General features: G+C 47.0%; 1 protein-coding gene across 3 annotated transcripts in view; it reads right to left on the reverse strand.

Annotated features, from left to right (window-relative positions):
• Tlk2 (tousled like kinase 2) overlaps nucleotides 1–6,720 on the reverse strand; it is a 107,294-nt gene extending 100,574 nt beyond the window's left edge. The window contains exons 1-2 of one of the 3 annotated variants that reach the window (XM_090349984.1): nucleotides 6,638–6,720; nucleotides 2,433–2,515 (exon numbers count right to left, since the gene is read on the reverse strand). In XM_090349984.1, coding sequence (XP_090206110.1) covers nucleotides 2,433–2,513 — 81 coding nt within the window. In that variant the 5' untranslated portion in view covers nucleotides 2,514–2,515; nucleotides 6,638–6,720. Of the gene's footprint in view, nucleotides 1–2,432; nucleotides 2,516–5,078; nucleotides 5,389–6,637 lie in introns of those variants that run through there. The other 2 variants (XM_090349983.1, XM_090349985.1) reach the window with 2 other exon arrangements.
• Nucleotides 6,721–15,389: the final 8,669 nt, after the last annotated feature.

A 15,389-nucleotide genomic window follows, 5' to 3' on the forward strand; every position in this document is an offset into this window, starting at 1 on the left:
AGACTCTTACTTCCAATTAACCACTAGAAAACTAGAAGTAGTGCAGCGGCTCAAGGAGTAGGGTGGTAGCCTTGAGCTGAAAAGCTCAAAGATAGCACCCAGGCCCAGAGTTCAAGTCCCACAACCAACCAAAAAAAAAGGCCTAAGCATGGTGGAATATACCTGTAATCCCAGCACTCAGAAGACTAGGTTAAAGACTAGTTCAAAGTCAGTCTGACATGCATGTACATACACACACCAAAACCCTGCTTAAATAAATCAATACAAGCTGGGCACTAGTGGTTCCTACCTGTAACCCTAGTTATTCAGGAGGCTGATATCTAAGGATTATGGTTTGAAGTAAGACAGGGAAGACAAGAGATTCTTATCTCCAATAGGAAGTGGCGCTATGGCTTAAGGGGTAGGGTGGTAGCCTTGAACTGAGGAGCTAAGGGACAATACTCAGGCTCAGAGTTCGAGTCCCACAACTGACTGTAGCCTGGATGGTAGCCTTGTGCTAAAAAGCAAATAAGCAAGAGCACAATGTCCTATGTTCAAGCCCTAGCACTGCCACAAAAACACATACATAATCAATTGAATGAGGGATCAATTTAAATCTCATTTCTATGTGAAGTTACTTCCTGTAAATCAATAAAATGGACAAAGAACTAATGTGCAGCAAGGCATGGTGGTACACATCTATAACTCCAGGACTTAGAAGGCTGAGGAAGAAGGATTCTAAGTTCCAGGTCAGCCTGAGCTACATAGCAAGACTGTCTCCAAAATATAAAGCAAAAAACAAAAAACAGGGGCCGGGAGTTTGGCCTAGTGGTTAAAGTGCTTGCCTAGCATGCACGAGGACCCGGGTTCGATTCCTCAGTACCACATACATAGAAAAAAAAAACAGCCAGAAGTGGTGCTAAGGCTCAAGTGGAAGCCTTGAGAAAGTCCAAGGACAATGCTCAGGCCCTGAGTTCAAGCCCAGGACTGGCAAAAAATAAAAAATAAAAAAAATAAAAAAAAAACATCTAATGTGTAAACAAATCCTGTGTCCCATAGCACCTAGTCAAAGCTGTAATTTTAGCTCTCCTCACATTATCTCTTCTGTTCTCCCCTCCACTTCCACATACTGCAGGTTTGGAGGTACTATGCTACAATATCATCGATAACACCTTACATGATGCCTAGCATACTGTCAGCACTCAGTAGAAACTATGTCAGCCAGGAGCTGGTGGCTCACACCTGTAATGCTAGCTACTCAGGAGGCTGAGATCTGAGGATGGAAGTTTGAAGCCAGGCCAGACAGGAAAGTCCATAAGACTCTTATCTCCAATAAGCCACCAGAAAACCAGAAGTGGTGCTGCGACTCAAAATGTAGGAGTTCAAGCCTTAAGTAAGAGCGCTCAGGGAACAGTGCCCAGGCTCATGCCCCACAACCAACAATAAAACAAAATTTCCTGAACCATCAAAGAACCCAGACTTTCAAACTATAAACCTTAATATACACCTTCTTGTAGAAGCAACTGACCAAAGAACAAGATTAACATTGAAGTTACCATACAGAATTTTAAAAAAGTAAACACAAAAATGTTGAATCAGCTCAAGATCAAAATTTCATACCTCACGTTTCAAACCCAAGTAAGCAGTAATCACCTTGAACTGAAGCTTTTAAGTAAAACATCATAAAAATATTTAATTTATGTTTAACTATTCATCTACCAATTCTAGGGGCAAAAATAAAACAGTGAACCAGGCAGAAAACAGGCGCTGGGCATTGGAGGCTCATGCCTGTAATCCTAGCTACTCAGGAGGCTGACATCTGAAGGATCGAAATTCAAAGCCAGCCAGGCCAGGAAAATCCATAAGACTTCAATCTCCAATTAACCACCAGAAAACCAAAAGTAGTGCTATGGCTCAAGTGGTAGAGCAATAGCCTTGAGCTGAAGAGCTTAGGGACAGTGCTCAGGCCCAGAGTTCAAGCCCCACAACCGACAAAAAAGAAAGAAAACAGGAGTGAAAAAACAATCTAGGGGTAAAATATAGGGAAATCTGCTGAGCTGCAGATTTAGAACATCGACAGACTTCACAGAGGCAGTTTCTTCAACACTACCACATAACTACCTCCAAAAAAATCCAGTGTAATGAAGCTATGTAATACCTTGTAATTAAGGTGTGTCCCGCCCCCCCCTTCCCCAGGGACTGAAGAGTTTTAACAAATATGGCCAGAATTTAGATATGCATCCTGTTCATATTCCTGCAACAAGCCCCTTGGGAAACTTTTATATTAGAAGAAGAAAGAAACATTTTTTCCCAAATAGAACACATTAGATTTTAAAACCATTTAAACCACAAACTAAATCTCTCCTACAGTCTCTCAGTACGTTCCACATAAGTCATTTTTAAATGTGTTTAAAGTATACTATAAATAATAGTATTATTATTATTTAACTCACCTTACTAACACCAACTCCAGTAAACCTGGCCTCTAATAATTCTTGCCTTCTTGGGTCCAGGCTATGCAATTCTTCCATCATTTCTACAAAAAAAAAAATAAAAAAGAAAGTTATGAAACTATGAAAACTAAAATGAGAGGAAACAATTATAACAAAACTATAGTAAATAGTGTAACTTAATGACAACATACAAGTACATCAAGAAAAAAAATCCTGCACATGGTAAACTATGATATGCTTCATCAGTTATTTGATGTTATCAATAGTTACATATAGAAGCTTAAAATTCTTCCATGAATGCCACTTATTCTTCCCATGTTCTGATTTTATTTTAACAAAAAAAAGTTAGCACAGGGGGCCGGGAGTTTGGCCTAGTGGATAAAGTGCTTGCCTAGCATGCATGAAGACCCAGGTTCGATTCCTTGGTACCACATACATAGAAAAAAGCCAGAAGTGGTGCTAAGGCTCAAGTGGTAGAGCTCTAGCCTTGAGAAAGTCCAAGGATAGTGCTCAGGCCCTGAGTTTAAGCCCAGGACTGGCAAAAAAAAAAAAAAAAGTTAGCACAGATTTTCAAATCCTTTGCATAATCACTGTAAAAGTTGAGCAGAGGCTGGGCTCCAGTGGCTCAGGCCTGTATTCCTAGTTACTCAGTAGGCTGAGATCTGAGGATTATGGTTCAATGCCAGCCCAGGTACAAAAGTCCAAGAGATTCTTATCTCCAATTAGCCACCAGAAAACCAGTAGTGGCGCTATGGCTCAAGTGGCAGAGTGCTAAGTATCCTTGAGTTGAAGAGCACAGGGACAATGCCCAGGCCCTGAGTTCAAACCCTGTAACTGACAAAAAAAAAAAAAAGAGGGGGGGCAGGAGTTTGGCCTAGTAGTAAAAGTGCTTGCCTAGCATGCACAAAGCCCTGAGTTCGATTCCTTGGTTGCCACATATACAGAAAAAGCCACAAGTGGTGCTGTGGTTCAAATGGGAGAGCACTACCCTTTAGAAAGCTCAAGGATAGTGCCAAGGTCCTGAGTTCAAGCCCCAGGATTGGCAAAATAAATAAATAAAAGTAAAACCTATTTTTAAAAAAAGTTGAGCAGAGGGAATGAAACAGGGCAAACTTGCAAAAAGAAAACTCCTTCCATCAACCTTTGACTCGAGCTAAGTACTTTTAGTTATTTCTCAAACATGCAGCAATCAGTCCTTAATCTAAAAATATAAAGCATTCATAATTTCAAATACAGCATGAGCCAGACATTGCAAACAACTCCAAATAACATCATATATCCCCATTCTCTGCAGAACTCACAGCAGCTTTAAATATATATATAAAAAAAAGGAATTTTATTTTAAGTTGAACAGAGAACCATGGTGAAACCACCGACTTCCATTTATTCGGGAAATCAATGTAATTCTTGAAAAATCCCTTCTACAAAATCTTTTGCTGACCACTCCCGGGATCAGTAAGTTTCTCTCCCCTCTGGATACCTGTCTACTTGCAGCCAGGCACTCCTGAGCAGGAATCAAGAGGACACCATTTTTAAATTCCTTCCCCGACCAATTAATGTACAGGCACTTTGAGCAGATATGCCCATCCATTGTGAGCAATCAACTCTCGCAAGTTGCACTCAAATTCTCTCCTCCACATTTAAAAAAAAAAAAAAAGTGGGAAAGAAGCATGAATCACCACACAGAACCCCTTCGCACTGGTCATTAGGTGGTGACTGGAAGGACTGGCGTGCTTTTAAAGTTCACAGAAAACGTGGATCCATCTGCAAGCTAACAACTCCACGACTGCCAGCAAAAACCCCTATGTAAGTCCTCCGGTTTCGTTTCCCTTCCCTGGACCGGGAGCCGGGGGCAGAGGGGAATGAGAGGGTGACAAATGAAAGTTTCACCCACACGTACAAGTGCAGGTTACAGAGGAACTAGGAAATTCTTGGACGAGAAGAAAGACATGTTGGGGGGGGGGAGGGAGAGTGGGAGAGAGGAGAGGGAGAAGGAAAGAGAGGGAGGGACAGAGGGAGAGGGGAGAGGGGGCGAGGGAGACCGAAAAGGAGGTGGTGAGCGTGAGTTTCCTTCGGTGGCCTTCCTCGCCCGGCCCTGATGGAAAAGGCAGAGGTCTCCTGAAACACTCCACGAGCCTCCATCCCTAGGCCTGACCCGGAAAATGACGCCTCAGCGGTTACTCCATTTAATGTCAACTCATGTTAAGAAAACAGGCACTGGGTCTCCCTCCGGCGGGGCTCCGGACCGGGCTCCTCCCCGCGGCCCGCAGCCGTCGAGAAGCAGGACCGCCGGGCCTGCTCCCGGCGCCCCTCGCCGCCTCCAAACTTTCCCCAACTCCAGGCCCACCTGTCACGGGGGTGGGGAGGGAGCAGCCGGCTCTCGGGGCCTCGGCTCCCGGGGTGTCCCCCGTCTCTCGGCCGACCGCCAGCCCCACTCCCAGGCCCGGGCCTGCCCCATCTTCACCGGGCCCCTCAGCGACCTCGCAGCCCTCGGGGAGCGCCTCCCTCCTCAGCGCCCGGAGCCGCGGCCCGGCGCCGGCCCCGCAGGGGGCCCGGGTCGCAGTTTCCGTGGGCCGAGGGGGGGTCTCCGAGACGGTTAGACACTCAGGCCCGGCGCCCTCCCTCGCCCCGGGCTCTGCCTCTCACCTGCCGCCGCCGCTGCCGCCGCCGCTCCACGCTCCTCCCGGGAGGGGCCCCGACCCGACCCGGCTGCGGACCGCTCTGCTCTCCCCCTGGGCAGGCCCGGGGTGGAGCCGGGGCCTCTCCTGAGCGCCGCAACCCCCCGCCCGGGCAGCCGCCGCCGGCGCCGGGCTCCACGAGAGGGCGGGCGGGGGAGGGGGGCCGTGGAGGCCGCAGATCCCCGGGCTCGCGTACAGAGCCAGGCGCCTGACGCGGGCCCGGGCCCGGGCGGCCGCGGGGGGCGCGGGACCGGGCCTCCTGGCGCCGGACAAAGGCCAAGGGAGGCGCAGAAGAGCCCAGGCCGGCCGGGGAGGTGGGGGCCCGCTCGGCTGGGGGCCACTCGGGTGCGGCGCGGAGGGCGGGGGAGGGGGGGTCGGAACCGCTGGTGCCCAGGACCCGCCTCCGGCCCCTTAATCCGGATCGGTTCGGTCCGGATTAGTAGTGATCGGTGTAAACACACTAGTGAAACCGCGTGTTTCCTCGCGAGATTTGCACGGCTGGGAGGCGGGGGGGGGGGTCTTGGGGGGGGTAGCGCCGACTGTAGGGGAGGAGGGGGAGGAAACCAGGAAGGTGGGGGGGGGTCCCCGCGGCCCCGGCTCCCCGCCTCCGCCAATCAGCGGCCGGGCTGGCGGGCAGGGGTTAACCGGGGGACCCCGCGCCGGCCGAGGAGGCCGCGCCTGGCCGGGCGGCCGAGGGCGGGCGGCGAGTGGCGCTGGTGGACCTCCCGCGACGCGAGGGACGGCCGGGCGGCTCCGGGGCGCTCTGCCATCTGCCGGGCCGAGCCCCGGCGCCTCAGCCGCCGCCTTTGTGTCAGCGGCCCCCGGCCCCTCGGCGCTGGGATGCGCCCCGGGCTGGAGACGCGCGCCCGAGGGTCCTCGCGGCGAGGCTGGGCTGCCCCCAGGTCCGCCTCGGCGCCCCCCGCGCCCGCCTCATCCCGGGTCCACACAAGTTTGGGTGAGAAGAGGGGGGGCTGCTCTCCTCGGGGATGGCTCTGCGAGGCGGACCCCGCCCGGACTTCCAGGAGACGCCCCGTTAGTGAGTTCGCTGGGTCCGCCGAGGTTCCCAGGCTCGCCGGCCCGCCACTCCCCAGAGCCACCATGCGGTCCCCAGCCCCCGCCTGGAGTCCCGGGGAGCCGCCGCTCTTCCCCTCCGCACACCTACCGGGCCGGCGGGGTGGCTCCGGGGACCAAAGGCGCCGCGGGATCGGAGCCGAGCCCTCCACTAGGATGCTGCCTTCCGGAGGGGGCAGGGCGCCACCCCGGGGGGACCCTCCCGGAGCCCCCAGGCGGAGGCTCCGTTTCAGCCTCCAATTACAAACACGGCCCTCCAGGGTGCTGAGGTGGGTCGGAGGGTAAGTGCTAGAATGGAAAAACAAGCCTGCTTCTTTCCAGAAAGGCTGCTGAGGAATGACGGTGAAGGGAAGAGCCATTTCTGGCAAGTTAGTCCACCATGAGAAAGGGGCCCCACTGACCCAGAGCCAAAGGAAGTCTCTTGTTCCACCAACAGCCATTAGCTGGCACACTTACTTCAATGCAACTACCCAGCTTCTGGTTTTCCTCTCATGCCTTCTTGATCCGCTGTCTGAAGATGACTGAAGGACTGGACTACAGATGTTCACAAGGGAAACAGACAGACCTTGGAGAACAGCCTTGGACTTGCCTAGGGGTAGGCAAGTACTCCCAACGGGCATTTCTGCCCTTATTTCTTCCTTCTTCCTAATTCTTCAGTATATGGACAGTCCATAGACCTGCCAGTGTAGAAAGGATGACAGTTGACTAGCTGTTGGCTCTTCCGCCTTCCGGTCTTCGCAAATTCAGGCATGGTGGAAAAACTCATTACAGACTGCTTGGGAAGTCACACACATAATTTCCAAAGATTACTATTTCAAAAGGAGAAAGGGCAAGTCAGGGACAGAGGTTAGAAAGGGGGCAAAGTTGAGAATCACCAAGAATGCAGCCTCTCCTGAGTGCTAGAGCAAGGATAGTGTAACTGCCTGGCGAGCCTCCCACAGCATACACAAGGAAACAAATAAGGCAAAGTTTTTCCTAATAGTAGGTGTCATGAAAGCAACTGGTGGCTCAGGACTGTAAGCTAATCAGGAAGCTGAGAACTGAGGATCCAGGATCAAAGCCAGCCACCAGGGCAGGAAAGTCCATAAAAATCTTATCCCTGGGGCCAGAAGTTTGGCCTACTAGTAGAGTGCTTGTCTAGCATGCATGAAGACCTGAGTTCGATTCCTTGGTACCACATACATAGAAAAAAAAAGCTGAAAGTGATACTGTGGCTCACATGGCAGAGCGCTAACCTTGAGAAAGCCCAAGGACAGTGCCCAGGCCCTGAGTTTAATCCCCAGGACTGGCAAAAAAAAAAAAAAAAAATGGAGTTTAGTTCTCACCCCACTTCTATAAACAAGCTTACTAACTTTTTCTGTTTGGTGGTTAATTGGAGATAAGAGTCTCAGGGACTTGTGTGGCTGGGCTGACTTTGAACTGCAATCCTAAAATCTGTTTCCTGAGTAGCTACGATTAGAGGAGTGAGCCACTTGAGTCCAGTTACCTGACTTTTCAAGCTTGACTAACTCATGAGATACAGTGTACCTTTTTGAAGATAAAGGATTTCCAAAGTCATTTCTAAGTGGAAAAGTTTGGGACAGAAATGTAGCCCATGGGCCAGGAGTTTCACCTAGTGGTTAGAGTGTTTGCCTAGCATGCACAGAGACCCCGGTTCAATTCCTCGATACCACATACATAGAAAAGCTGGAAGTGGTGGTGTGGCTTAAGTGATAGTGCAGTAGCCCTAAGGAAAAGGACAGTGCTCAGGCCCTGAATTCAGTCCCCAAGACTAGCCCCCCCCAAAATAAAAAAACAACCGTAACCCAGGAGGCTGGGAATGTGGCTTAGTGGTAGAGTGCTTGCCTAACATGCATGAAGTCCTGAGTTCAATTCCTCACTACCACATAAACAGAAAAAGCTGGAAGTGGCACTGGAACTCAGGTGGTAGATTGCTAGTCTGGAGTAAGAGAAGCTCAGGGACGGGGCCCAAGCCCCGAGTTCAAGCCTCCGGATTTGCCAAAAAAAAAAGAAAATACTGTAGCCCAACTGACTTCAAACTTGAAATCTTTCTCCCTCAGCCTCCTAAATAAGTGCTAGGTTTACGGGCATGCACCTCACATACCCCAACCTGTATATGAATACATTTTTTTATGAAAGCTTTATTAAATCTGAGTTCTTTTTTTTTTTTTTTGCCAGTCCTGGGGCTTGAACTCAGGGCCTGAGCACTGTCCTTGGGCTTTCCCAAGGCTAGCACTCTACCACTTGAGCCGCAGTACCACTTCAGGCTTTTTTTTTTTTTTTCTATGTATGTGGTACTGAGGAATCGAACCCTGGTCTTTGTGCATGCTATGCAAGCACTCTACCACTAGGCCAAACTCCCAGCCCTAAATCTGAGTTCTTACATCACATGATTACTTCTGTTTGATTTTTTTTTTCTTGCCAGTCCTGGGCTTGAACTCAGGGTCTGAGCACTGTCCTTGGGCTTTCTCAAAGCTAGAGCTCTACCACTTGAGCCACAGCAGCACTTCTGGCTTTTTGTCTGTGTATGTGGTACTGGGGAATCAAACCTGGGTCTTTGTGCATGCTAGGCAAGCACTCTACCACTAGGCCAAACTCCTGGTCCTTCACATGAGTACTTTTGTGTATGAGTCCTGCCAAAAAAACTTGGGGCTTGGGCTCTGTTCTTGAGCATTTTTGCTCAAGGCTAGCACTCTAGCACTTGAGACACAGCTCTTCTTCCTGCTTTTTTGGTGAGTAGTTGGGAGAAAAGAGTCTCGTGGACATTCCTGCTGAGGCTGGCCTCAAACTTCAATTTTCAAATCTTAGACTCTTAAGTAGCTAAGATTACAGAAGTGAGCCATTAGCACCCCACCCCATTTTAAAGTTGTTTAATCATTGGAGCACAAGAAAAAATGAGATTTTCAGTTCCACTATACCTGGTTCACTTTTTTTCCATTTCAACAGAGAGGGTCCTGTCTACTCATAGCCCCACTCTAGACTATACCCATCCCAATAGGAACTGCTTGTGGAAAGTTAGTGAGTTAGATTACTACAAAGACTGAGTGCTTGCATATTAAGCACCATAAAAATACATAACAGTAAGGCAAGAAAATATAGGCCATATACTCTTTCCCAGAAGAAGTTTTCAAAGCAGGTACTGTTGTCAAGTGATGTTTCTTTTTTGCCCTTTATCACTTGAGCCACATACCTCCAATTCGAAGATAATGATTTCACCTTGGATAAACTTGATCAAAGTATGTTTGATCACATGGTAACTCATAGAATCCCATGAGCCTCAGCCTACTATGCAAAAGTAGGTGGCAACATTCCCATGCAAATCCTCTCGGTTCCCATCAGCTGTGGAGGATGTAAATATGAATAAAACTAGAAGGTGGGTCATCAGACCCGTACTGCCTTCAGGGAGTGAATGAAAGGTCCTTCAGATTCATATCCTGGCTAGAGGACCACAGAACTAGCTAAACACACCTTAATTTGGTGTTTGCCAAGATGTGTTCCATTGGTTTAGAAAGGTCAGTCATGGGCCGGGAGTTTGGCCTAGTGGTTAAAGTGCTTGCCTAGCATGCACGAAGACCCGGGTTTGATTCCTCAGTACCACATACATAGAAAAAAAAGCCAGAAGTGGTTCTGAGGCTCAAGTGGTAGAGCTCTAGCCTTGAGAAAGTCCAAGGACAGTGCTCAGGCCCTGAGCTCAAGCCCAGGACTGGCGAAAAAAAAAAGAAAGGTCAGTCATGCATCAAAAATAGTAAAAGTTGCCTTGGTCCAGTAATCTTAGAGGAACTGTGGATTAAACTTAAGCAGGATAACTTACTGCACTTAGAGCTTCTACTATGGAGGTGCTCATTTCTATGAGGAGGATTGGGGAACAGTTTGCTTTTGCAACCACCACGCTTTATTTTTGTGGTTCATCTGTTACAGGATCCCTCATAGGAAAAGTGTTTCCAGGAAAGCACTAGGGAAAAGCTGAACTATTAACTCTCCATTGGTCTTTACCATATGATGGTCTAGCATTTTCTTTAAAGTTCTGCAGTGTCATCATCTTCATCAAAGAGATGGTATATGTAAACTAAGCATGTTGATGGTGCTGATACCTTTAACTGCCCCAGAGCACTGGCGCTCTGGTTCTTTCATAGAAAGACTATGGAGGCCCCAAGAACATACCCTATGAAAGGACCTCAGGTTTTTCCCAGGCGTCTTAGGAGCTGTGTAGCCTTCAATAAGACACTGAACTGCTCTCTCAGCCTTACTCATGAAATAGTGGTATTACCTCACAGGGTGCTGGATTAAGTAAGACAGTATACATACATACCTGCCAGTAATCCGTGAATTAATGGTCTCTGAGCATAACCCCAATTTCTGTCAAGGGTTTGGATCTTTGTCATTAGATTGAGTTGGCAATACACAGTGGCACCTGGGAAACCAGGCTGCTGTCGTACTAAGTTACTGTTACTAAGTTAGTGTGTGTGACTAATTTTTTTCACAGCTAAGAAGGCTTTCGTACCCTTTTAAGGCATCCCTTCCATTTCTGAGCGGTGCTGGGTTGTATTTATCCCTTTTCATTGCTGTGGCAAATATCTGAGAAATCATCTCAGGGGAGGAAGGATTTATTCTGGACCTGCGTTTCAGAGGTTTCAGTCCATGTTGCTGGGTCTGTTATTTCTGGCCTATGGTGATGCAGTGCATCACAGCAAAAGAGTGCAGTAGAACTAAGTTCCAGTATGTATGGTAGCCAGGAAGCAGAAAGAATGGCAAGAAGGGGCCAGAGAAAAGGCATTCTTAAAATTATGCCCCTAGAGACTTGTATCCCCAGACAGGCCATCTCTTTTTCGGGGGGGGGGGGGGAGGAATCCAATTCTAGGGGCTGTCTCTGAGCCCTTTTGCTCAAGGCTAGCACTCTTCCCCTTTGAGCCACAGCTCCACTCCCAGTTTTTTGACAACGGGAGATACTAGACTCATGGACTTTCCCGCCCCAGCCAGCTTTGATCTCTGCCTTCTGAGTAGTTTAAGGTGACAGGCATGAACCACCAGGGCCAGGGTTAAGGCCTCATCTCTTAATAGCCAGTTCAAGGATGAACTCATGAATTAGTTAATCCACTGATAACATGAGCCAATCACCCTGTCAGTAGCACCATTAGCTGAGGACGAAGTCTGCAACACACAGCCTTTTTTTTTTTTTTTGGAAGCACACACGGATCCAAATTATAATGGGAGAAGTGAAGAAAAGATAAAAATCTTCAATCCACTTGGGTACTGATGGCTCACACCTAGAATCCTAGCTACTCAGGAGGCTGAGATCTAAGGATCACAGTTTGAAACAGCCAGGGAAGGAAAATTTATGAGACTCATGTCCACTTAACCACCAGAAAACTGGAAGTGGTGCTGTACCTCAAAGTGGTAGAGTGCTAGACTAGAGCAAAAGAGCTAAGGAATAGTGCCAAGATCCCAGTTGAAGCCCTAAAACCCACACACAAAAAATTTTTCAGTCATGTTTGTCCCTAACTCTGAATTTAAAAGGCTTTTGTGAGTGAGGGAAGGAGTGACATTGTCCAAAAAGAAATGTGCTCTTTACCTGACTTACCCAATTGTAACCCTCCTGTACATCACTGTTACAATTAACAATACATTTTATTTACTTTATTATTTTAGAGGGGATATACAGAGATGTTACATTTAGACACATCAGATAATAACCCTTAGTACACCTTTATAATAATGATTAAAAAAAAATAAGTTGAGGGGCCAGGAGTTTGGCCTAGTGATAGAGTGCTTGCCTAGCATGCACGAAGACCTGGGTTCAATTCCTCTATACCATAGATAGATAGATAGATAGATAGATAGATAGATAGATTACCATATATATATATATATATATATATATATATTTTTTTTTTTTTTTTAAAGCTGGAAGTAGTGCTGAGGCTCAAATGGTAGAGCTCTAGCCTTGGGAAAGTACAAGGACAATGCTTAGGCCCTGAACTCAAGCTCAGGACTCGCAAAAAAAAATTAAGTTGAAAAAGAAAAAAACAAAAAATGCTTTTATGCTGGGCATCAGTGGCTCACACCTGAAATCCTAACTACTCAGGAGGTTCAGGTGGGGACATCAAGGTTCAAAGCCAACCTGGGAAAGAAAGACTGTCAGCCTTTTATCTCCGATTAACTACCAAAAATCTCAAGGACAGCTGCCAGCCCAGGGTTCAAACACAATAAATAATTAAAAGCCTTTGTTTTGTTTTGTGGGAGGTTGGATCCAGGGTCTATACTAACAACCAAGAGTATGAAAAAATAAGTATTTATTTGAACAATTTTATTTCCATTACTACTTATCCTAGGCCTGCCAGCAGAGAACACATAAGATATTTGCAGTGTGACAGAACTAGATTCCTCACCTGTGGCCAACCTGCTAACTCCATGAATAGTTTTAATTAAAATTTGTATAAAGTTACTTAATGCCTGTAACCTTTCCTGACATAGAATAAGTGTAGCTAATGGCATTACTCTCTTCTTATTTTCTTTTGTGCCAAATCTGGGGCTTGAACTCAGGGCATGTTGTCCCAGAACTTCTTTAGCTCAAGGCCACAGCTCCAACTCTGATGTTTTTTTGTTTTTGTTTTTGTTTTTATTGCCAGTCCCGGTCTTGGGCTCAGGGCCTGAGCACTGTCCTTGGACTTTCTCAAGGCTAGAGCTCTACTGCTTGGGCCACAGCACTATTCCTGGCTTTTTTCTATGTATGTGGTACCGAGGAATCAAACCTGGGTCTTCGTGCATGCTAGGCAAGCCTTCTACCACTAGGCCAAACTCCCAGTCCCTCCACCTCTGATTTTTTTGGGGTGCTTAACTGGAGGTAAGAGTCCCATGGACTTTCCTTCTAGCCTTGATCCTCAAATCTCTGCCTCAGTGACCAGTGCCCAGGCTTTCTTCCCATTTCTAATGAAATGGAAAACTGTTTCCAGACCTCAGGCTTCACTACAGCTTGCTTTTAGGTGTCTTTTGCCTCTGCTTTTCATGTCCTCAGCTAAAGCAAGTCCCTTTGACATTGTTTTACTGGTCAAGTCCTATTCTCTGGAGCATACTCTCCCTTCTCTTATGAACTCCTAACTCCCACCCCACACATTATCTGTTTTTAGTCATTTTTTCCTGCATCTTGTTCCTTCCTTCTCCAGCAGCTGAAGTATATGTGGGAAAAAAAAGAATAAACTCCATTCTGAAAAAGCCCCCTCCTTTCAGCTATTGAATTCTGGCTAGTGACTTTTCTCAGAAAACTTTCAAGGTAGAAACAATGGTAAAGACACTATATGGCTAGAAAGTTGATATTTCTGTGCGTGCTGGTACTGAGGCTTGAACTCAGGGCCTCCCATTTTCCCTTGGCTTTTTTACTCAAGGCTAACATTCTACCACTTGAGTCACAGCTGGGTTGCTGGTTGATTGAGGAGTTTCATGGCCTCCCTGGTTGGCTTTAAACTATGATCCTCAGATTTCAGCCTCCTGAGTAACTAGGTTTAGAGATGTGAGCCAGCTTACGATAGGAATTTTTGTAGCTTTTTTTTTTTTTTTTTTGCCAGTACTGAGGAATCAAACCCAGGCATTCATGCATGCTAGGCAATCACTCTTCCACTAAGCCACATTCCCAACCCAGGAGTTCTTTTTTTTTATATACAAAAAAATGTAATTTATTTATCTCATGTACCAGCTGATTAGCTACAAAGATACAAGTCTTACCTTGGAGTTCAAAACAGTTTCTTTTCTTTTTTCTATTTTTTGTTGGGTGTAGCTTGAACTCTAGCGTAGGTGCTGTCCCTGAGCTCTTCGGCTCAGGGCCACCACCCTACCCCTTGAGCCACAGCCCTACTTTCAGTTTTCTTGTGGTTAATTGGAGATAAGAGTCTCACGGTCTTTAGTGCCCAGGCTGACTTCAAACCACAATCCCCAGATCTTCTGAGTAGTTAGGATTACAGGCATGAACCACCGTGCCAGGCCAACAGTTTCATTTTTTGCTAGTTACTTTCTCTGATCATATGCTAAAAGCAACATCCTGTGCTTTTATCTAAATTTAATCTTTTACATTCTATACATCTGTTTCCTTAAGAGCCATCTTTTCTTCATGATCCCTGAAACTCTAAAACATACATTGTCTTTGCCTTCACATAGTTGAGTAACATCGTCAGGGGCCTGTGGGTCTGTGAGTGTTTTACATATGTCTTGCTATGCGTGATCCTTCCTGAAGGTTCATGGTATTGAAACAAAGACTCAAAAGACTTTATCAGCAGCCTTCTGAGCTGTTACCCTGTTGATAATCCTGACGGCCAGGACAGAAAGGATGGTTCTGTCTCACACACAAGTCTGATGATGTCATTTTAATCCAAAATGGAGCTGGAATATGAACGTCCCCACCATGATTAGCAGCTCGAATCTTGGAGGAAGCCAGATGTCTGACATTGGTAAACTGGTGAGCATAAGTATGACTGTGGCCAAATGCATTCATGTGTGCCTGGTAACTGATATTATTCTGGCACAAAATAATCTGCGATGTGAAATCAATCCCCCACTGGCCTTTCCACCACAATCTTCACAAGAAAACTGCCTCTGTGAACAGCACCACTGGAATGCTTCATGGCATCAAGAAGTTGGACCAGGCATTAGTCCCTCACACCTATAACCCTAGCCTGAGGAAGGAAAGTCCATCAGAATCTTATCTCCAATTAACCACCAAGAAGCTAGAAGTGGAGCCATGGCTCAAGTGGTAGAGCACCATACTTGGGTACAAAACCTCAAGGAGAGTGCCCAGGCCCTGTGTTCAGGCCCAAGACCAGCATTAAAAGGAAAACATGACCACTGAATATGATGATTGTAAGTAGGCAGACTGGAGGATCAAAAGTTTGGGGCCAGAGCCGGGAGTTTGGCCTCGTGGTAGAGTGCTTGCCTAGCATGCACGAAGACCCAGGTTTGATTCCTTGGTACCACATACATAAAAAAAAAAAAGGCAGAAGTGGTGCTGTGGCTCAAGTGGTAGAAAGCCCAAGGCCAGTGCTGAGACCCTGAGCCCAAGCCTAGGACTGGCAACAAAAAAAAGGTTGAGGCCAATCTGGGGAACATAGTACAACCCTGTTTCAACATTAAGTGAATGAATAATAAATAATATATAAATGAAAGGAGAACATGCTTACCAAGCAGAAATACTTGGTTATAGACTCACCTTACAGGAGAGCAGACT

The sequence above is a fragment of the Megascapheus bottae genome, chromosome 17 (genome assembly GCF_031878675.1).
Source record: "Megascapheus bottae isolate mThoBot1 chromosome 17, mThoBot2.hap1, whole genome shotgun sequence".
In the NCBI taxonomy this organism is placed as follows: domain Eukaryota; kingdom Metazoa; phylum Chordata; class Mammalia; order Rodentia; family Geomyidae; genus Megascapheus; species Megascapheus bottae.